General features: G+C 34.2%; 7 protein-coding genes and 3 pseudogenes across 10 annotated transcripts, besides 5 other annotated features; 4 read left to right on the top strand and 6 right to left on the bottom strand.

The window, feature by feature from the left end:
- Window positions 1-20: 20 nt before the first annotated feature.
- TVAGG3_0978400 (arfaptin homology (AH) domain/bar domain domain-containing protein) lies at window positions 21-800 on the bottom strand (the record flags this gene model as incomplete). The annotated part of the gene is made up of 1 exon (XM_001329109.1): window positions 21-800. The coding sequence occupies one exon, from the start codon at window positions 798-800 to the stop codon at window positions 21-23; it is 780 nt and encodes a 259-aa protein (XP_001329144.1).
- Window positions 801-1,047: 247 nt separating this feature from the next.
- TVAGG3_0978390 (surface antigen family) lies at window positions 1,048-3,242 on the bottom strand (the record flags this gene model as incomplete). The annotated part of the gene is made up of 1 exon (XM_001329110.1): window positions 1,481-3,196. One exon carries the CDS (start codon window positions 3,194-3,196, stop codon window positions 1,481-1,483), a length of 1,716 nt encoding a protein of 571 aa, XP_001329145.1.
- Window positions 3,243-3,258: 16 nt separating this feature from the next.
- Window positions 3,259-3,286: a mobile genetic element.
- Window positions 3,287-3,317: 31 nt separating this feature from the next.
- On the bottom strand, window positions 3,318-5,246 carry TVAGG3_0978370 (protein polyubiquitination; the record flags this gene model as incomplete). Its single annotated transcript, XM_001329111.1, has 1 exon — window positions 3,504-5,240. The coding sequence occupies one exon, from the start codon at window positions 5,238-5,240 to the stop codon at window positions 3,504-3,506; it is 1,737 nt and encodes a 578-aa protein (XP_001329146.1).
- A 494-nt stretch (window positions 5,247-5,740) lies between these two features.
- TVAGG3_0978360 (uncharacterized protein) lies at window positions 5,741-6,289 on the bottom strand (the record flags this gene model as incomplete). Its single annotated transcript, XM_001329112.1, has 1 exon — window positions 5,741-6,289. One exon carries the CDS (start codon window positions 6,287-6,289, stop codon window positions 5,741-5,743), a length of 549 nt encoding a protein of 182 aa, XP_001329147.1.
- Window positions 6,290-7,870: 1,581 nt separating this feature from the next.
- On the top strand, window positions 7,871-8,331 carry TVAGG3_0978350 (uncharacterized protein; the record flags this gene model as incomplete). The annotated part of the gene is made up of 1 exon (XM_001329113.1): window positions 7,871-8,173. One exon carries the CDS (start codon window positions 7,871-7,873, stop codon window positions 8,171-8,173), a length of 303 nt encoding a protein of 100 aa, XP_001329148.1.
- A 165-nt stretch (window positions 8,332-8,496) lies between these two features.
- Window positions 8,497-9,465, bottom strand: TVAGG3_0978340 (ankyrin repeat family A family; the record flags this gene model as incomplete). The annotated part of the gene is made up of 1 exon (XM_001329114.1): window positions 8,497-9,465. One exon carries the CDS (start codon window positions 9,463-9,465, stop codon window positions 8,497-8,499), a length of 969 nt encoding a protein of 322 aa, XP_001329149.1.
- Window positions 9,466-9,787: 322 nt separating this feature from the next.
- Window positions 9,788-11,087: a mobile genetic element.
- Window positions 9,868-10,991, bottom strand: TVAGG3_0978320 (annotated as a pseudogene). The gene has a single exon. A coding segment is annotated over exon 1 (1,124 nt).
- Window positions 11,088-13,006: 1,919 nt separating the features above from the next.
- Window positions 13,007-14,081: a mobile genetic element.
- A 270-nt stretch (window positions 14,082-14,351) lies between these two features.
- Window positions 14,352-20,852: part of a mobile genetic element that runs on past the window's edge.
- TVAGG3_0978290 (protein of unknown function, DUF4106 family) lies at window positions 15,342-16,939 on the top strand (the record flags this gene model as incomplete). Its single annotated transcript, XM_051253913.1, has 1 exon — window positions 15,342-16,939. A coding segment is annotated over one exon (1,598 nt), but the record flags the coding sequence as incomplete, so codon positions are not given.
- Window positions 16,998-18,041, top strand: TVAGG3_0978280 (annotated as a pseudogene). The gene has a single exon. A coding segment is annotated over exon 1 (1,044 nt).
- Window positions 18,704-20,006: a mobile genetic element.
- TVAGG3_0978270 lies at window positions 18,800-19,926 on the top strand (annotated as a pseudogene). The gene has a single exon. A coding segment is annotated over exon 1 (1,127 nt).

Here is a 20,852-nt window from a genome sequence, read left to right as displayed (position 1 = left end):
CTGAAAAGAAGGAGAGTCATTCACTCTTTCTTTTCTTCTTCTTCTTCATTTGGAACTTGAGGAACAATAGTAATTGAGGGTCTTTGTGCCTTAATTTCATCATATTTGAAGTTAGGAATACTCTCAAGTGCTTGTTTTCGTCCTTCTTCATAGAATTCGGCAACATAAGTTTGGAAAGCTTCGAAAATTGCTGTGTATTTAGAAGGAGCTGCCGAGAGATACTCGTTTGCTGCTTGCTTGAAGTCATTATCACTTTTTGTATACTTCGCTTGATGAGTTGCAACTATTTCTTGTAAACGGCTCAGACGTTTGATTTTTCCTTTCGCCTTTGCCTTTTCTAGATCCTTTTGAGAATTTGCAAGTAATATATGATCTTTTCTCCTTTGATCAGCAATGTCATTTATTTTTTGAAGCTGCTCTTGAAGAGGAACAATTTCTTTGACGAGTTGGTCATTTAGTAATTCTGCAAATGATTCAGATAAACTCTTTCCGTTCAAATAAAGGGACTCTTGGGCTTTATATGTAGCTTGTGAACTTTCATAGTCTTTATCTCCACTTTTGAACAGTTTAGAAATTCGAAAAGAGATGCCGTACTGAGCATTTGAATAACCCTCAATAGATTTTGTAAACTCGGAAACGCATTTTTGAATTTCATTGAGTTTTTCACCTGCATCATTTATTTGATTTATCAAGTTTAAGTATGATTCATCTTCTTGAATTGAGGATGGTCCAACTTTTTCTTGGACAGCATTAATTCCAAGTGTAACTTTTTGCTTTATCTTTTCCCATCTCCGTTGCATTCAAACTAATGAAAATTAACACAAGAACCTTCGGAAAATAATTAATATTATTTAATACCATCAAACAAGAACCATAAGCGTCAGATTAATCAATTCAATATTGATTCAATTTTACCTCAGAATTTTCAGCTTGAAAAACGATGTAAAATTTTATATATTCGTTATTGAACTCATATATTTTTCTAATCGTATTGCAAATATCATTTTAAAGGGAAAAAATATCAGAAATAGAAATGTAAGGTTAGCTGAAAGGTTTGAAGCAACGGTCTTTTTTAGAATTTTTAAAACTATGAATGATTTTTCATAGTTTTATAATCATTAAATGTAGTGCATCTTAAATGCAGATTATTAAAATGAAATTTCATTTTCGAGGTTTTGAAATCTGCGCACTCATAAGCTATTTTATAAACTGTAAAGACTTATAAGCATGGTATTTTATTATAACTTAAACAAAACAACATAATATTTTAATGTCTAACTTGGTGCGCTCTCGCTAGACTGTGAAATTCATAAAAAATTGCATCTACTGAACAGTTTTTCTTTTCTAATATTTGAGGTCTTGGACCAGAGTTATTGGATGAATCACTGCAAGAGCAGTTAGTACTTTCCATAATGCATTTGATTCCTCCATAACTATCTGCCGAATATTGTTTTTGGACTATAATAGGATTGTCATTATTTCATATCTTTTGTAATGCTTTTTTGGTTTGTTCAGAGCAATAATCACTTTGGCCGTTATAGTAAACTTTGCAAGAATTCAATTCTCCAAATGTAATCTCATACATTGTGACATAATCGTTAAAAACAATAGTTTTAATGTTGGGACAGTTACTAAATGCATTTGACATTATTCGACTATAGTCAAGGAATTCGACTTTTTGGAGATTTGCACAATTATCAAATGCATTGCTCATAACAGTTTGGCTATAACTTATTTTCACGTATTCTAAACCAGTCGATGCAAAGGAATATGATGGAATTGGACTTATCTGAGCTGATAAATGAATGAACTTTAGATTCAGGCAGTTTCGAAATGAATTTTCTCCTATTCTTTTGATTTGTGGGGGAATGTTGATGTATTTCAAGTTTGTACAATTCTCAAAACAGCTTTTCCCGATAGATATAGCTTGAAAAAAGACTACTTCTACTAACGAGTTACAATTGAAAAACCCATATTCACCGATAGACTCGAGATTTGGAGAAAACTCAATACGATTTAAACTAATGCATCCTTCAAAGCATCCATTTCCTATTGACTCGACATTAGAAAAGATTACATTTTTAAGACTTTTGCAATTTTTGAACGCATCATTACCAATTGCTTTAATCATTGGTGAAAAAATCACTTCTTTGATGCATTCTTTGTCTTTGAAAGCTTCATTTTCAATAGAAGTGACAACTTTTCCTCGGATTCTTTCTTCGAATTCTACTATTTCAAGACATTTTTCTTCATGAAATCCAAATACAGTGCTATCTTTATAGGCATCATCATATCTATATACAATGTAGTTATTAATCTCGTATGGAGTTATTCTAGCATATCCAGATCCTGAATGGCCAACAGAATAAGTTCCGTCTGGTTCCCTAATTGATTCATTGCCTCCTATTGTTGCTGCATCTGTTAAGTAAACGCCATTGGATATATCAAGGCTTTCATATTTCTCTTTTGTTAAAACATAACCGCTTCCACCACAACCTGGATATCCTTCTTCTAATTCTTGATAACTATGGCCTTGCATATCATCTGTATCGGATCCTATATTAGACGTTCTTGTGGATTCCCAACATTGACTGCCTTTGTAAGCACCCCCTCCGTAATACCCTCCTCCACCTGAACCACCAGGTATCCATATCGAGCCACCGTATCTTTGCTGTCCTCCCCCATCTTTGTGCGAAGAATTTTGAGTACCTCCATAATCTAAACCGCCAGCAGAACCGCCAATTTCCCCACCTCCGAATCCACCATTTCGCCCTTTACTTCCTGCACCACCACCACCACCTGCTTCTATCAATGTTAATTCACCCAAAACTATAAATGATGAACTTCCTCCTATATAATAATTCTTATTTGCCCTCAGGGATGGGCATAGATGTCCACCATTACTATATCCATAATTAGGATATTCTGAAGAGGAATTCATCACATATCCTTGTCGTCCACAATAAATATATAATTCGGTTTTAGTAGAAATGTTCAAATAGCCAACCGAATAACCACCTTTACCTCCAGCACCACAGTCGTTGCAGTTGAAATTATTTGAACCCGCGCCTTCCCCTCCCCAAACTTCCAATTTATAATTCCATGGATTTAGTTTAATAGTTTCACGCCATTTATCAGTAATATTAAAGTTATAGATTTTACATGAATTCAAATTTAAAAAGCAAAAAAACAACATGAAAAATGAACATGAATGTCAAAAAATGCCATTATTTCGATTCATGTGACTATTTTCAGAAAATGTCAGGAAGTAGTAAGTGCACTCTTAAATTGTGAAAGAGACACTTGAAATAAATCAATTTGCTCTGAAAAATATACGTTTAGTAATAAAAATAAAATAAAATCTAACTGGTTATTTCAAAACCAGTTAAGCATTAACACAATAAATCAATTTTATATAAGAATCATGTAATTAAGACGATCGGTATGAAAAAATAATTATATTTACAAACATTTGTTTTGGAAATACAAATTAATTAATATCATTAGTTACCTTCGTTCGTTGCCTTTTCGCTTGCATCCATTTTTGCCTTTGCCGCCTCAATTATGTGGAGTTGTTTGTTTTCGACCCAGAGAGGGCATCGATCTGGAGGACACGGCCCTGCCTCGCGCCAGAAGTGGTCGTATCCAACGTTTTTAGGTATAACCTGCCTGCACCAGTAGCAAATCCACGTTTGACAGCGGGGACAGACCATTTTGTTGCATCCCTCGTCCTTCATGAATGGCGTATGGCACTTTGGACACACTCTGATGATGGCGTCGTTCATTTTCTCTTCGACAATTTTATCTGGATCGACAGCTTTGGCTTCCTCGCACGTTTTACCTGGATGTGCGAGTAGCCCGCACTTGCTACATGTCTCTTTCTGGCATTGCGGGCATCTCATGTTGCTAGATCCGAGAAATTCTACGATAAAACCGCAATTAGCGCATTTTACGAGGTTTGGAAGGCCACTCTTGATGACATCGTTCATGGCCTCGGTCTGGAATAATCTCTGAAGTGTCTTTTCTGGAATTGCCCGCTCTAGTTGGGACATCGGGATATCTAATCCACAACCATCCATTGCAGGGCATTTTACTGAGCTGCGGCCTTCTGATATTGTTGTTTCTATCATTTTCATCACACAGTTTTTGCAGAAAACGTGACCTTCCGGACATTGAAGGCATCTGTCGAAAGGAACTTCACAGAAACAACAACTGCACTCTATAAGGGATCCATTGGCTCTTGCTTCTTCTATTTCTTGCAATTCCTTGGCTTCTGCGTCTTCTTTCGCTTTTTTCTCTAATTCTCGCTTTTCGAACAGCATAATGTCATATGCAACGAAGCAGTCTGTAATAACCATCGATCCTTTCTTCGCTCGTAATGATCTCATGACTTGTAGTGGATGACTCGTTAGTTGTTCGATAGTATTAAAAATTCTTTTCTTGTTTTGAGTAAAAGCGCTTCGGAGAGAAGTCTGTGATACATTATTGAAGTAATTAAATAGTACATTAAGGGATTCGCTTTGAAATTGTGCAGATATTCCTTGTCTAGGGTCATTTGCAGATAAAACAAGGCGATCGACTATATCGTCTGGATATTTGTTAGTTTGTATGACTAAATTTAGAAAAGCGGAAGCTTTAGCGAAATCCATTTCAGGAGCTAATTTTAATGCGTTTTCTATTAGTTTTACTGCTTGCTCAGGTATTATAGGGATGGTAAATTCCATTCCTAGCGCACTACAAGTCCTCTTGGGAAGTGGTGGAGCTGGTTTTGGTGGTTTTGGTGGTTCTGGTGTTTGCATCATTCTAATAGGGTTTTCGAACTGCCTGAAAGCTTGAAATCGAGGTAACAAAAAATCTGGAATAAAATTAGCGAAAGCGAAAAGACCTCGATCAACATTTTGTTCTTCTTCGTCATCAGACGATGATTCTATATAGATAGGTTCGTTATGGTATACTCGATTTTGTTGGCGGTAATTTCTTGCCTGCTGTTGCTGGTTTTGTCTTGCCGGAGCTGGATTATTATTTGCGCGAGTATGGAAGGCAGGAGGCTGCTGATTAGCTGGCATCCATTGATGTTTAGGCGGTACTTCTTGTCTTTGAGGTGGAGCGGCTTGTAAAACTTGTTGATTCAAATGGCTGTTGATTATGTTCCTGATTCGTTGCCTGTGCTTCTCGTATTCATGCAGGACTCTTAAATCAGGGTTTGGAAGATTTGGAACAAAATCATTGAAGTCTTTCATTGAGAATTATTATAATAACTTTACAAAACCTAAAAAAAATTATTATTTGGTATTTTTCTCTTTTTCCGGTATATTTTGTATTTTGGAATATATTGATATTAATCCGTCTTTCACGCTAAATCTGTTGTAAACCATTCAATTTTTAATAAGTCTAAATTGTTCGTTATTTTATAATTGACGATGCGGATTGGTTATCTATTAAATAATTATTTTCTAATTCGATATTTGAAATTAATGAAGTTTAGAAAAATTTCCATCATATTGGAAAATTTAACATCGGTAATTGGGATTTCAACGGCTTGCTGAGAATCATTTGTATTCGATGTCTTAATAAAGATTGTTATTGGTAAGTTTGAATATATGAAAATTTTGAACTATAAAAGATAATTCAAAGTTGTAGATCGAGGGTAAGTTGGCGTAGTAATGTGTTTCTTATCAGTAAAATAATGATAACAAAATTGTAAGAAAAACGTTTCTTGAAAAAATTGAAAATAACATTATTACTTAGACTTTGCCTCATCTGGTCTTGTTAAATTTTGTATTGAAGCTTCGATATCTCTTAATTCTGTTTCCATATATTGTCTCACGCTTTGAATTTTTGCATGTAAACCAGCAATCCTTTCATTTAATGTTTCCAGGGATCCGGTAGTACTCGCTTCTAAGTTTGTCGACATCGAATTCGAAATTGTTCCAAATAAGCTGTCAACATATGTTTTATTCGCTTTTTCGTTGAGAGTTTTCTTTGTTGCTTTCTCATCGAGAAGACGCTGAACAACTCGAACCAAAGAATAGACTGCTTCTTCTTGTTGACCTTTCTGAACAAACTGAATCACTTGATCCCAATGAGGTGCATGACCCGTTTCACTTGTAACTACTTGTGATTTTTGCGCATGTGGTTTTTGTTCGGCTCTGTTTTGTCCTTTATGCTGTTTGAGGTTTGCAAACTCGGCTTCTAATTTAGAAAGATTTACCTCGATTGAGGATTGCATCTTTTTAAGGTACTGTAATGCATCTTGGTCGACTGGATTTGAGTCGTGGAAGGCACTCATTGTTTTTTATTAATTTTTTGAGATAGTTTTATCGGCTCGATTCAAATGTGATTTCTTTCTTTAAAGCTGTTATATGCAAAATTTAATTATTTCATTTGAAAAACGTACTATCAAAAATTTCTATCAAAATGAGATAGATAACGGACGGCTTACAAAATTTTTGCTCATTTCCATTAACAAAAGGTGTAATTTAGTTAATATATGAGGAGTTTAGGATTGTAAGATATCAAATTACCGAATCATCTTTATAAAAAGTTTCAACGAAATCTATGTCCCTTGCATTTGAACAAAGTTTTGCATTGATTTCAATTCCATGAGAGACTAATTTCACATCTAAAGATTTGATCATTTAAGAGAAGTAGTTCCATCTGAGTAAGAGAAAATATATAATGTCAAGTGATTGAGAACTTTAATATAAGATTCTATTGACTGGTAATTGCATTGGAAAAGATTCTAATTATCACATTTGTATTCAATTTATATTTTGAAACTACAAATTGTTATTGAATATAGAAAGAAATTTGATGTAATCGAACACACTACATTTTGTGGGGGTGAACTATAGTGTTGCTTCACCACCACAAGTTGTTACCTGTTGCATTTTCTTTCGTTTAACACAAAATTCAAATGGAACTTGTTTATTTTAAAGATAAATAAAATTTTATTATTTTTGAATATATTATCATTACCTATAATTATTCTCGATTCGGTTTTGCCTTCCAAAAAGTATTTTTTAACAGAAATACTTGCGAAACAAAGAGCAGTCTTTCCACATTTATCCTTTGTTTATTAATTAGCTCCTACAGAGATAAGATATTCAACAACTTCACGATGACCTTCTTTTGATGCATAAATGAATGGAGTATATCCATTATTATCCTTATCTTCTTTATTAGCTCCAAAAGAAATAAGATATTCAACAACTTCACGATGACCTTCTTTTGATGCATAAATGAATGGAGTATATCCATTATTATCCTTATCTTCTTTATTAGCTCCAAAAGAAATAAGATATTCAACAACTTCACGATGACCTTCTTTTGATGCATAAATGAATGGAGTATATCCATTATTATCCTTATCTTCTTTATTAGCTCCAAAAGAAATAAGATATTCAACAACTTCACGATGACCTTCTTTTGATGCATAAATGAATGGAGTATATCCATTATTATCCTTATCTTCTTTATCAACTCCAATAGAGATAAGATATTTAACAATTTCTAATATCCAATTTTTATCCAGATTCAAATGATGCTTATTCTTTTCTTGAATTATGCTGTTATTATGGGTCAGTTGATTGTTTTAAGTTCTTTATCACAATGTTCCACTCTGAAATCACACAAAAATGGGCAAATTTGTCCCGTACTCGATTAATCCACAGTATAATATAACTCAACTTGATATATGCTAATAGTTTAAAAACGATTAAAAATTGCAATCCAATATGATCAAAATTAGGTCACAAAAATATGAAATTTAGATAGCTAATTTGATTTAATTAAAGATGACGAAAAAAATTAATTTTATAGAGCGTTGCTACGCGCCGATAGATTCTGAAAAAAAATGTAATTTTTCAGAATGAGTAAAATTATAACAAATATTTCGGATTTTAATTTACAATCATATTCGGATTACGACCAATCACATCCATTTGGGAATTTTCCAACTGAAACTAACATTCAGCTTGCTCGTTGCCCACAATGTGGAGTATTAGTTACAGATTCTTCTTTAGAAATTCATTTAAAAACGCATACAAAGTTATTAAACGAAAGTAAAGTCCAAGTAAATTATAGATTCCCTACAACTTCTCCATTTCATCTCCCATTTCACTGTGCATATGAAGAAAAATGGAACTACGTAGCAAGCCATTTAGAAGAATAGAATATCCATGGTATGCTATTTTATTCCTTACATAGCTTTCAATCTTTACAACAAAAAATCGATTTTTTAATTCATTTGTTTTAGAAACTATAAAGTTTTACCATGCTTTGTTATTTGTATTTTTAAATTTTACATGCTTTCGATAAACACTGTTTTATTTATCAAATGAAAAAAAATTATATTTTTATTCGATCTCTTACGTTCTTTTTTGATTAATATGACTTCAACTGCTTCGAAATTTTCATGTTTGTGATTAAAGCCTTGTTTTTCGAAATATATAATCTTTTATAACAAATTAAATAATTGTTTATTGAAAATTTGATTTAAACTGCTCCTTTCGAAACAAGAAATGATATTGTTGCTTTGGTAGACTTCTTTAATGCATAATAAAATGGTGTATGTCCATTGTTATCTTTTGCATTAATATCTGTTCCTAAATCTAGAAGAGAATCTATCAGGCCCATTCTATTATTCTCCGCTGCAATATGAATAATTTTCCGGCCTTCATTATCTGCGGCTTCGATATCTGCTCCATGATGAATAAGAACATCTACAATTTCTTTCCTGCATTTGATTGCAGCATAATGAAGAGGAGTTTGTCCGTCATTATCCTTAATATTGATGTCAGCTCTAAAAGATTTAAGCATTGCGATTGTTGCTTTGCTATTCCTTTCCACTGCAAAATGCATGGCAGTTCTTCCTTTATTATCTTGTGAATTAACATTGGCACCATGATACATCAGCAGATTTACAATATTTTTAAAGTTATTTTGAACTGCAAAATGAAGAGCGTTTTGACCATTAATATCTGTTGCATTGATGTCAGCTTTATGTTCCATAAGAATACTTATCATATCCTTATTGTTATTAATGACTGCGAAATGAAGAGGCGACTTTTGATCATTATCACGGACATTGATATCATCACTCAATTCAATAAGAACATTTAATATTGGAAGTGAATTATTTATTGCAGCAAAATGAAGCGCAGTTTGTCCTTGATTATCTTTGACATTAATTTTCGCATTGTGTGAAATAAGGCATTGCGCAGCATCATAGTGTCGAGTTTTAATTGCAATAAGTAGGGGGGTTGATCCTGTTTTATCATTTGCTTCAATATCAGCACCATTTGAAATAAGAATTTCAGTTGTGGTTTGATTTTGATTTGTCGCTGAATAGTGAAGAGGAGTAAGGCCATCATTATCTTGTGCTTTGACATTTGCACCATGTGAAATAAGAATTTTCGCAATTTCAGCACGATTTTTTTGTGACGCAAAATGAAGTGGAGTCATTCCTTTTTCATCTTTTGCTTTCACATTTGCTTTATTCGAAATGAGAAGTTCTACAATTTTGCTGTTGTTTCCGATTGCTGCTAAGTGAAGTGGTGTGGTTCCATTTTCATCCTTTGCTTTCACGTTTGCTTTATTCGCAATGAGGAATTCTAAAATTTTGTCATTGCCTTTTTCAACAGCTATATGAAGTGGAGTGATTCCTTTTTCATTTTTTGCATTGACATTTGCCCCGTGTGAAATAAGAAGTTCTGCAATTTTGGTGTTGTTCTTTTGAACTGCTAAATGAAGAGCGGTTTTTCCTTCATCAACTTTTTCATTGATATAGGGTGTCCAAAGGTGTGTTTAGCACAAACCTGAATACTGCGAATAGAAATAAACAAGTTACATATATATAAAGTTTATTTAAATATAATCACCATTGGATTCAATCACGCGTTCGCAGCGATCGATCCAGGCTTGAAAGACACGCTTTAAATCATCATGAGAAAATTGCTCAAATTGCTCTCTTACAAAATTTTCAAGATCATCTGGACTCGCGAATTCGCGTCCTTCAGCTCTCTTTTTAGCGTGCCGAATAAATAAAAGTCAGAGGGTGCAATATCAGGTGAATAAATTGGGTTTGGAACAACTTTGACATTGTTTTCCACCAAGTAATTCATTACCTTATGACTTTTGTGAACTCTTGAATTATCAAAATGAATTGCAAACTTTTGTTTTTTGTTTGGATTTCTCAAACTCATCAGAATTGATAATTTGAGTAAGAACATTGTCAATTAGATACTGAGCATTCATCGTATTAGGTTTTTGAAGAATATCAATTGCGATGATGCCATTCACGCCCCAAAAAACCGACAACATCATCATTAGTGTGTCAATTTTTTTCTTCGGGAATGTTTGCGGATTTTCATCCTTCGGGATCCACATGATTTTGGCTTCTGTTGCATATTGAAACCAAGACTCGTCCCCTGTTACTAAAAAGCGAAACTTCTTGGATTGATACGCACCCAATATAGAGAGGAGCTCTTTCGAAGATTGGACTCTAGATTTTTTTTGAACTGAATTAAGGTTGTGCGGAACCCAACGTGTATACGCTAGTTTGTAGTTCAAATAATTGTGCAGATAATAACTGACTGTTGTACGTGGTATCTTTGTCATCTCCTCTATCCTTCTGAGTGATGCTCTTGGGTCTTCATCTAGCGCTTGAAGAATTGCTTTGATTTTTCTTTGATCCGGCGATTTTTTGTCAATTTTTATGATGGGCGCCTTTTTGTTCATGAAGTGATACATCCTAACATGATACGTTACAGTGGAATAGCTAGGAGCATCCATACCGAAGCATTTTACCAATGTCTCGTAGATTTTTTTACAGTCTTTGCATTTTTTGCAAGAGCGAGGATGTTTTCTTTATGATTCATTAAAAAAATGAAAAAAATCCCGCCAAAATTTCCCGCGAAACCGCCTCTTGTCTCAAAATTCATTTTATATCCCGGCATGGCGCCAAAATACAACATACTCATCATATACATATATTCATATTTTTTATTATATATTTATAATCAGCATATATCTCCTTTAATAGTCTCATATAGAGCGCTGTGCTAAACGCACCTTTGGACACCCTATATTAGCATCATGTAAAATGAGAAGTTCTGAAATTTCGCTGTTATTTGCATTAATAGCTAAGCAAAGTGGAACGGATCCAGAATTATCTTTAATATTCACATCTGCTCCATTCAAAATGAGAAGTTTGGCAATTTCGTTGTTATGACTTCGTGCTGCTATATGAAGTGCGGTTGCCCCTGTAAAATCTATAGCTGAAATTTCTGTTCCATGAGAGATAAGAAGTTTCACTAACTCAATAAAGTTGTAGCGTGTTGCAAAATAGAGAGGAGTCCTTTGTTCCTGATCTCTTGCATTTACGTCCGCACCATTTGATATAAGAAACTCGGCTATTTTTATACTTTCATGATGCTGTGATGAAATATGAAGTGGTGTATTGTGGCGCTCATCTTTTACATTAACATCTGCTCCATGAGAAACAAGAAGCTCTATTAACATTTCTACGGCTTGATGAAGAGCTGCCATGTCATCCGGTCCAAATTTTGCATTGATTTTGGCACCATTTGAAATAAGAACTTCAATCATATCATGAAGACTATTGTAAACTGCATATTGGAGAGGATTTCTTTCGGGGAACGATATTGCATCTGGACTTGCTCCATTAGAAATAAGAAGCTCAATCATCTCTTTGTTTTTATTCTTAACTGCATAGTGAACAGGCGTCATTTTACTGCGATCTAATGAGCTTAAATAATCACTATCAAGAACTTTCAAATTCAATATGAATTTGCATAGTTCAATACTGTTGCTTTTAGTTGCAAAATGCATAATGTTTCGCTCTTTGTAAGATATCGAATCCCAACATAAATCTGGTTCCTTGAGAATATCTATAGATTGTGGAAATGCAGCACACCATGGAATGACTGAGTTCTTCTCTTTCTCGAACATAAGGAAAACTGCCTTCAAGTTTTGAGATTTTACAATTTTTCTCGGTTTTAATTCATAAAGATTGCAGAGATCCCTCATTATAATATGTTCCAAGAATTGATTGTTATGAGACATAACAATAAGGTCCAACATACTTGAATTTAATTTAGTATTTTTCATGCATTCATTGATAATATCAGTATTTCTGCCCATAAGTGCAAATTCAAGACAATTATAATTAGGGTTTATGTCCTCTCGAGAATTTGAAATGAGAAAATAAAAAATGTTAACAGATCCAAAATAACAGCATGCTTCAATAGGAGATACATAATAATATGTTGGAATATTGAATGTTTCGTTTTCCAATGAGTTATTGGTAATATATTCTTTGAATTTATCGATTTGATCATGCATTATTATGTATAAAATTTCATTTTCTTTTGGATAATTTTGATTGTTATATCTGACTTGATTTGAATTTTCAGAACTGCACGGATATATATTTAATCGATGACACATTGAGAATAAATCGTTACGAGCTAATATTTTTATGATGTCTTTAGAAAATTTAGCTGAAATTTGATTTAGAATTTGAACATAAAGATCAATGGAACGGTAGTTGTACTGAATTGCACGGAAAATATTCATAATGAGTTTGTTAAATGATGTATTATACTTGGTGATTAAAACTGATGAGATCAAATCAGTCATGTTTTCAGCAGAATCGCTTGAATTCAAGCAAAAAAGCTTCTCATACGCATCTATGAAATCATCATATTTGCGTAAATACTCGGAGCCCATGTTGAAAAAGTTTAGACAGATAAAAAAAGTGTCATAAAATACAAGACATTAATGAATGTCCAGTTTTCACTAAAATAATTGCAATCATAAATACATATATGGATATTCCTAGATGAGATATTTCGATGCTTTGTTTCTAAAAAAAATGATATGATCTTTAAAAAAGATAATAATTAACCAGCAATGACTATGTCAAATATAAATTTACTAAATAGATCATTATTACTTTATATTTTAAATTGAAATATCTTTTGAGAAAGGGACAGACTAGCCCATTGTCACTTTTTAATTTAGCAAATGAACGCTTATGGAGTGGAGTTTTTGGGTAAATCTGATTTGCTTATAAATGAAATAAAATCAAAAGAAACCATATTGGCATTATATTATGCAAAAATAAATGATCTTACTTAGTACTTTTAAAGTTAATTTCAGAAAAAATTTGACACAATGGTATCCGGCACATACAAGTGGTGTACAACCAAAATATAAGTTAGTTTAAACATATATTGCTATATCTCATGATCTTACTTAGTACTTTTAAAGTTAATTTCAGAAAAAATTTGACACAATGGTATCCGGCACATACAAGTGGTGTACAACCAAAATATAAGTTAGTTTAAACATATATTGCTATATCTCATGATCTTACTTAGTACTTTTAAAGTTAATTTCAGAAAAAATTTGACACAATGGTATCCGGCACATACAAGTGGTGTACAACCAAAATATAAGTTAGTTTAAACATATATTGCTATATCTCATGATCTTACTTAGTACTTTTAAAGTTAATTTCAGAAAAAATTTGACACAATGGTATCCGGCACATACAAGTGGTGTACAACCAAATCTTCGACTCGATGAACTTGTCATCGAGTTATATTCCAGTGTTGTTCCTTCATTCCTGATTAAGTTGCAAATTAAAGGTCTGGATTCAGAGAGAAGTGTTAAAGTTATCAAAAAAGTCACAAGAGATTTCGAAGAAATGACACAATTTAAAAAAGTCGAATGCATCAGTATGCTTGAAGCTGTTCAGAAAGGTCTGAAAAAATATACACTTGATCCCAACATTGTTTACTCAACATTAAAAATATTATTGCAAAGAAAACATTTGATTTAATAAACATTTAATTTATTATAATTAATTTTTTATTACAGTATAGTAAAAAATGCTATAAATAAATTATTATATTTTATTAAAATGTGACTTTTAATAGTAAGTGAATAAAATAAATCAGGAATTGGGAAAGAAATAAGGTTAATTAAAAATAATGAAAATTACAAGTTTAAGGTTAATGAAAAGTGACAATGGGCGAGTTTGTCCCCCACTCAATATCTTTTTCACATTTAGAAAGAAAATCAATCTGGTAGTAAAACGTGTTATTTTGTAAATATAATATTAAATAGTTTGATGTCCTCAACTGATCTTTATTTGAAAATTGAAAATTTTAAAATTATTGAACAAAACTTAAATAATCAGGAAATTTTATTTTCTGGGTATATAATACTTTCATTTGCCCATATGAGGAGCAAATATATACATTGTTCCATAGACATTTTAAATGAAAAACAAATGATTTGAAAGAAAAGAAACAAGTATGAAAAAAAAAAAAAAAAAAAAAGGTAGTGGGGCTTCCAGGCACTTCGTGCCCTCTAGCCCTGAAGATGTTTAGTATAACTTTGTCCGGACAAGTAAGGGTCTATCGTCGCTACAGGAAAAGTTACAGGCGTTCCACGGAAGTATACTTTGAGAAGCCTTTTCTCCCTTTTAAAACAAGATAGGACGGTTATTTTACAAAACTGACAACACTTTGACCGAGTAGTTTTTTGTGCTGAACAAAAAGTGCCATATAAACATCTGTCAAAAACCGCTTTTTAACTTCACTTAAAATGCCACGTAAGCTACGTAAGAATATACGTAAGAGGAAGAGAGCATTGAAACATCCAATAGTAAAACTGACACCACAACAACAGTTGCAACAACAAATGCTGAATGACCCCACTATGTTGCAACAAATGTCAAGCAATCCTATGCTTTTAAACCGAGTTTTGGGTGCACAGAGTGGAGGTTTAAGAGCGGCACTTTTAGCGAAAATGGCAGGCTATGGTGGAGCTGCAGACGGAACAGCTTATAACCCTCAAAGTCAAATGAATTTGAGTTCACTCAAAAATCAAATATCAGATGTCAAAAAGTCAAACATAGACATACAGAAGCAAATAGGTGAAAACGAAAAGAAACTAGAATATGACAGACACACAAAGAAACTCAATGAGTTAAACGTAGAGAAAAAGAAGAAAGAAGAACAACTGAAAGAACTAAGTACAGAGGAATATGCGAAAAAAGTGTCAGAAAAAGCAGCAGAAGTAGCAAAAATGGAACAAGATGTTGTAAATTTGAAAAACCATACTACTCAATATAAAGTACTGAAAGATGAAGAGATAAAACAAAAAGCCCTGAAGACATATATGGATAGCGATGAGTATAAAAAGAAGTTGAAGCAAATGTAAAGGCAGAAAAACTTTTACAGTTGCAAAACCAAACCGTACAGTATGAAAACTTAGCACAAGAAAGTAAAAATAACGACGCAGCCATGCAAAAGGCAATGAAAAGCGCAGAATATATAAAAGCTAACAATGACTGGTTAGATGCCCAAGCCAACGCCAAAGCAGCCCAACTTATAGGGTCAATAAGGACAAAAATACAAGCGGATGAAGACAGTTCAAATGAAGCTTTAACAAATGCTGACTTTAAGAACGCCTTCGAAGCTCTTCATAGTAAGGTGAAACTAGTGAACGACTTCTCATCTGGAAAGAAACTGAAGTCTGAAGGTTTCGACAAAGAGTTAAGAGAAGTAGCACAAAATATGACGAAAATAACAGATGCAGCAACGAGACAGGCAGTTCAAAGTGCCTATGACGCCGTTAGAGCAACTGTTGTGGAAAGTCAAGAAAAAGAGTTACAACAGACCAAAACAGACCTAGTAAATGCTTTCTTAAAAACGAAAAGTCAGGTAGGACACTATGCTGCAGATGGAACATATGTGCCAGCTGGTGGAACTTATATACCAGCTGGTGGAACTTATATACTAGCTAGTGGAACTTATATACCACCAAACCCTCCAAGAGAAGCACCTGCACCAGGACTACCTAAAACATTTACATCGTCACATGGACACAGACACAGGCATGCACCAAAACCAACACAACAACCAACAGTTCAAAATCCAGCACCACAACAACAACCAAAACCAACAGTTCAAAACCCTGCACAACAACCAACAGTTCAAAACCCTGCACAACAACCAACAGTTCAAAACCCTGCACAGCAACAACAACCAGCACAGCAACCAACAGTTCAAAACCCAGCACAACAACAACAACAAACAGAGCAAGGACATAAAAGAAGTAGAGAACAAGGAAACCAAGATTTCTTAAAAATGCTTAAAGAAGACTATGGTTACCCAGCTACTCTTGACTTTAGTGACAGATATAAAGAAGCTATTAGAAAGTTCAAGGAAGGAAATACTGACCCGAACCTATTTAGCTTTATGGCTCAGCACCAAATGGGATATAATTTCAAACCTGGAAAATACAAGCTCGCTAAGGGATATGATTTAATAGCATATCATCCAAATGACATGAACGAATTTACTCCGAGATATTTGGTGTCAGAGCTAAATGACAATTCAACTCTCTTCATGAAACGCGTAAAAAATAGAGACGGAACGAAAGAAGAAAGGTTTATGAGTCCGGATGACTTAGATAGGGAACTTGTTAAAAACGGTCTCGGAATATATGAAATGCCAGCAGATGAGGTACAAGAAACTCCACAGGAAGAAGTTCAGATACAACCAGACATGGAAGAAATAGTTCAGCAACAACAGCTAGAAGAGCCTGAAGGAAACGAACAAGTTCCTCCTTTGGAAACTAACTTCACAGAACTAGATGAAGATTTGGAACAGCCGAAAAATCTTGACCCTCAACAAGACTATGAGGTGAATATGGAATCTTTCCAAGAGTCTAAGAAAAATTCGGCTGACATGGTAGAAGAATATCGAAAAATGTTTGCCGACATACAAAAGACTCCAACACCAGATGAAAATATTCAGCATAGAATGGAAGTACTGAAAGAAAATGTACGCAAATACAATAACCCTTTTTACTTACGACCATATAACGTTCAATCTTTGGCTGAACTCGGTGAAAATAAAAGGTTAAATTTCACCAAAACATATAGAAATGAAACATTGTTTAAAGTTCATTCAGAACCTAACCAATATGGAAACAAACCTACTTTTGTTTCTGCAGACTATGGAACTACAATGAGATGGGGTCATAAAGCTAACCCGGATAGGTGGTTCATAAACTTACAACCACAATTCCAAGAAGTTGTAGACGCAATGGAAGTGAATGGTGAACCAGATTTAGCTGGTATTTTCAGCGCGGCTTTAATGCCATTGAAAGATATGAAACATGCAGATATTTTGGACCAGTATGAAATGAACATGGCTGATGGAAATATAACACCTGACGTTCTAGAACATTTATCTCAAAGAACTACACAGAACCATAAAGATGGTATATTTGGTGAAGAGTTTAGAAAGAAAGTTAGGGAGAGAGAAGGAAGAGAACCTATTGTACATGACCTTGCAAACGAAAGTTTACAAAATGTCATAAAAACTTACTTTGCAGACAATGAACCGAGAAGGGATGAGTATTTAAGAAAACTCAAATGGACAGTACCAAATGAAATGTTAGTATTGAAAAACATGTTCCTTGACAAAATAAAACCAACTACAGAAATAAATGACGCAAGACTGAAACATTGGGTAAAAGCTTTCCCATTCACAAAATATTGTTGGTAACATGGAAAGAAAACCAGAATGGCTACAAAAACATATATTTGGAAACGAGCTTATTCCATATGGACAAGCTCTGTTTGAAGAGCTTGAACCGGAAACTCAGGAAAGAGTCATGCAAACAATACGCGAAGACTCAAATACAAACTATGACAAAATCTTTCTAGGATATAGGTTACCTGAGATGGGCGACCAGAGCCCAAAGGCAAAAAGGACATGGGAAATTTACAACATACTAGGTGAACATGAGGCAAAGATGCAACAACTTGAAGCAGAGGGCAAGTTACCAAAAGCGACACCAAAGAAGAAGAGAAGAGTAGAACAAAGTGAAAGTAGTGAAGAAGTAACTTCATCTAGTGAAAGTAGTGGCAATGAAGGAAAAAGAAGAGTTAAAAAATCAGCCAGGAAGAAAGTAAAGCTTGGTCCACGTGGGTTCTATTATGACACATAAATCCAACTATTCTATATTTTTTACCCATATGAAATGTACGCCGCTCAGATATAACGCCAACAGTTTTGGATGCCATGAATGGAAATGTTTCCGAATGGTATAACGAATGCGACAATGCCATTAGAAGGTCAGAAATAGTTCCTGGAACTTACGAATATACAACTGCTGTTTCTTATGGAAATGTAGGTGAGTTTGGAGAAGGTTCTTCAACAACAGTAGATATTGCTTGCGACAGGTTTCACATTATTTCTATTGACAACTCATTCTTATACGTGGAACAAGACATTGAAATAAAACCTTCTGCCAAGTTGTCTGACAAGAAAGGTTGCAATGGAATTTTCTATGTCGGATACCAATATGCTCCAGAAGTTTTCATGGGATATAAGATATATTCTAACTCTGACTTAGTTCAAACAGTAACATGGGCAAACTATGAATGGTTCGCTTTGAGAAACTCAGTACAACCACAAGCTAGAGAACAAACAGACCAGTATGCAACTATTGAGAAAATAAGAAGACTTGACCCTAACGTTCCAGGAGTTTATGTTAACCTTTCTGGTTCAGATGGAAATGCTGCCACTAAAGTAAAACTGAAACTTAGAGTTCCTTTGTCATCTTTCCTCATCTTCAGGTTTTTAAGATATAGGGTGTCCAAAGGTGCGTTTAGCACAGCGCTCTATATGAGACTATTAAAGGAGATATATGCTGATTATAAATATATAATAAAAAATATGAATATATGTATATGATGAGTATGTTGTATTTTGGCGCCATGCCGGGATATAAAATGAATTTTGAGACAAGAGGCGGTTTCGCGGGAAATTTTGGCGGGATTTTTTTCATTTTTTTAATGAATCATAAAGAAAACATCCGCGCTCTTGCAAAAAAATGCAAAGACTGTAAAAAATCTACGAGACATTGGTAAAATGCTTCGGTATGGATGCTCCTAGCTATTCCACTGTAACGTATCATGTTAGGATGTATCACTTCATGAACAAAAAGGCGCCCATCATAAAAATTGACAAAAAATCGCCGGATCAAAGAAAAATCAAAGCAATTCTTCAAGCGCTAGATGAAGACCCAAGAGCATCACTCAGAAGGATAGAGGAGATGACAAAGATACCACGTACAACAGTCAGTTATTATCTGCACAATTATTTGAACTACAAACTAGCGTATACACGTTGGGTTCCGCACAACCTTAATTCAGTTCAAAAAAAATCTAGAGTCCAATCTTCGAAAGAGCTCCTCTCTATATTGGGTGCGTATCAATCCAAGAAGTTTCGCTTTTTAGTAACAGGGGACGAGTCTTGGTTTCAATATGCAACAGAAGCCAAAATCATGTGGATCCCGAAGGATGAAAATCCGCAAACATTCCCGAAGAAAAAAATTGACACACTAATGATGATGTTGTCGGTTTTTTGGGGCGTGAATGGCATCATCGCAATTGATATTCTTCAAAAACCTAATACGATGAATGCTCAGTATCTAATTGACAATGTTCTTACTCAAATTATCAATTCTGATGAGTTTGAGAAATCCAAACAACAAAAACAAAAGTTTGCAATTCATTTTGATAATTCAAGAGTTCACAAAAGTCATAAGGTAATGAATTACTTGGTGGAAAACAATGTCAAAGTTGTTCCAAACCCAATTTATTCACCTGATATTGCACCCTCTGACTTTTATTTATTCGGCACGCTAAAAAAGAGAGCTGAAGGACGCGAATTCGCGAGTCCAGATGATCTTGAAAATTTTGTAAGAGAGCAATTTGAGCAATTTTCTCATGATGATTTAAAGCGTGTCTTTCAAGCCTGGATCGATCGCTGCGAACGCGTGATTGAATCCAATGGTGATTATATTTAAATAAACTTTATATATATGTAACTTGTTTATTTCTATTCGCAGTATTCAGGTTTGTGCTAAACACACCTTTGGACACCCTATACTTACCAAACTGGGCAGGAAAAATTTCTATCGAACTTACTCCAAGCAAAAATAACTTAGTCATTGCACCAACACAAGACCCATTCACTCTTACAGAAGTAGTGGGAACAAATAAAACGTCATTCGCCGACTTTTGCAAAGACAAAGTTGACTTAGACTTTGGTTTCTCAAACCTCAACACTGAAGTAAACTATTATTTCAATGCTGCTGGAACTGCTTGGGACCCAGTTAAGTTCACATGCGAAAAGTTTGAATGCAAGAGAATAGAAAGCAGACTTGCAGTTTATATGTTGGACCCAGATATTTCAAATGCTTTAGCTGCCAAATATATTGCAGTTCACTTATGTTCCCTATACACCAAATATCTGTCAAAGACTTTGCAGGTGAAGTTGGAAACCAAAGTGCTGACCCAGGTGCAAGAACAGATATTGCCTTAACAACTGCAATGAAACATGCAGATACTATGTTTGTACTGTTCAGACGAACTATAATGACTATTCTTGTTTCTACAACCCCGGTATTAAATATCATATAAACATAGATGCAAATATTATCCAAGAGAAGAATATTCTACACAGTTGAGGATATGAGGTCATACAACTTGACATTAGATGCTATGAACTTTAACAACAACTTCACAACAACCATTAACCCTGAAATGCAAAGTTCTATTATGCCATATGTGAAAGTATGGACCCATACAGGAAGTCAAAAAACTCAATATAAATGGAGACCGTTCAACTTTTGGCTTGGCATTCCATTTGCTGACTCAGAAGACTTTATGGGTGGTATTTCAACTGTTGGTACTGTACAAATACAATATACTGGTGACAGAGACGGTCCAG

This window comes from Trichomonas vaginalis, chromosome I, assembly GCF_026262505.1.
Source record: "Trichomonas vaginalis G3 chromosome I, whole genome shotgun sequence".
Lineage (NCBI taxonomy): Eukaryota > Parabasalia > Trichomonadida > Trichomonadidae > Trichomonas > Trichomonas vaginalis.
Note: the sequence above shows the minus strand (reverse complement) of the source record. Positions and strands in the feature narration are given on the sequence as shown.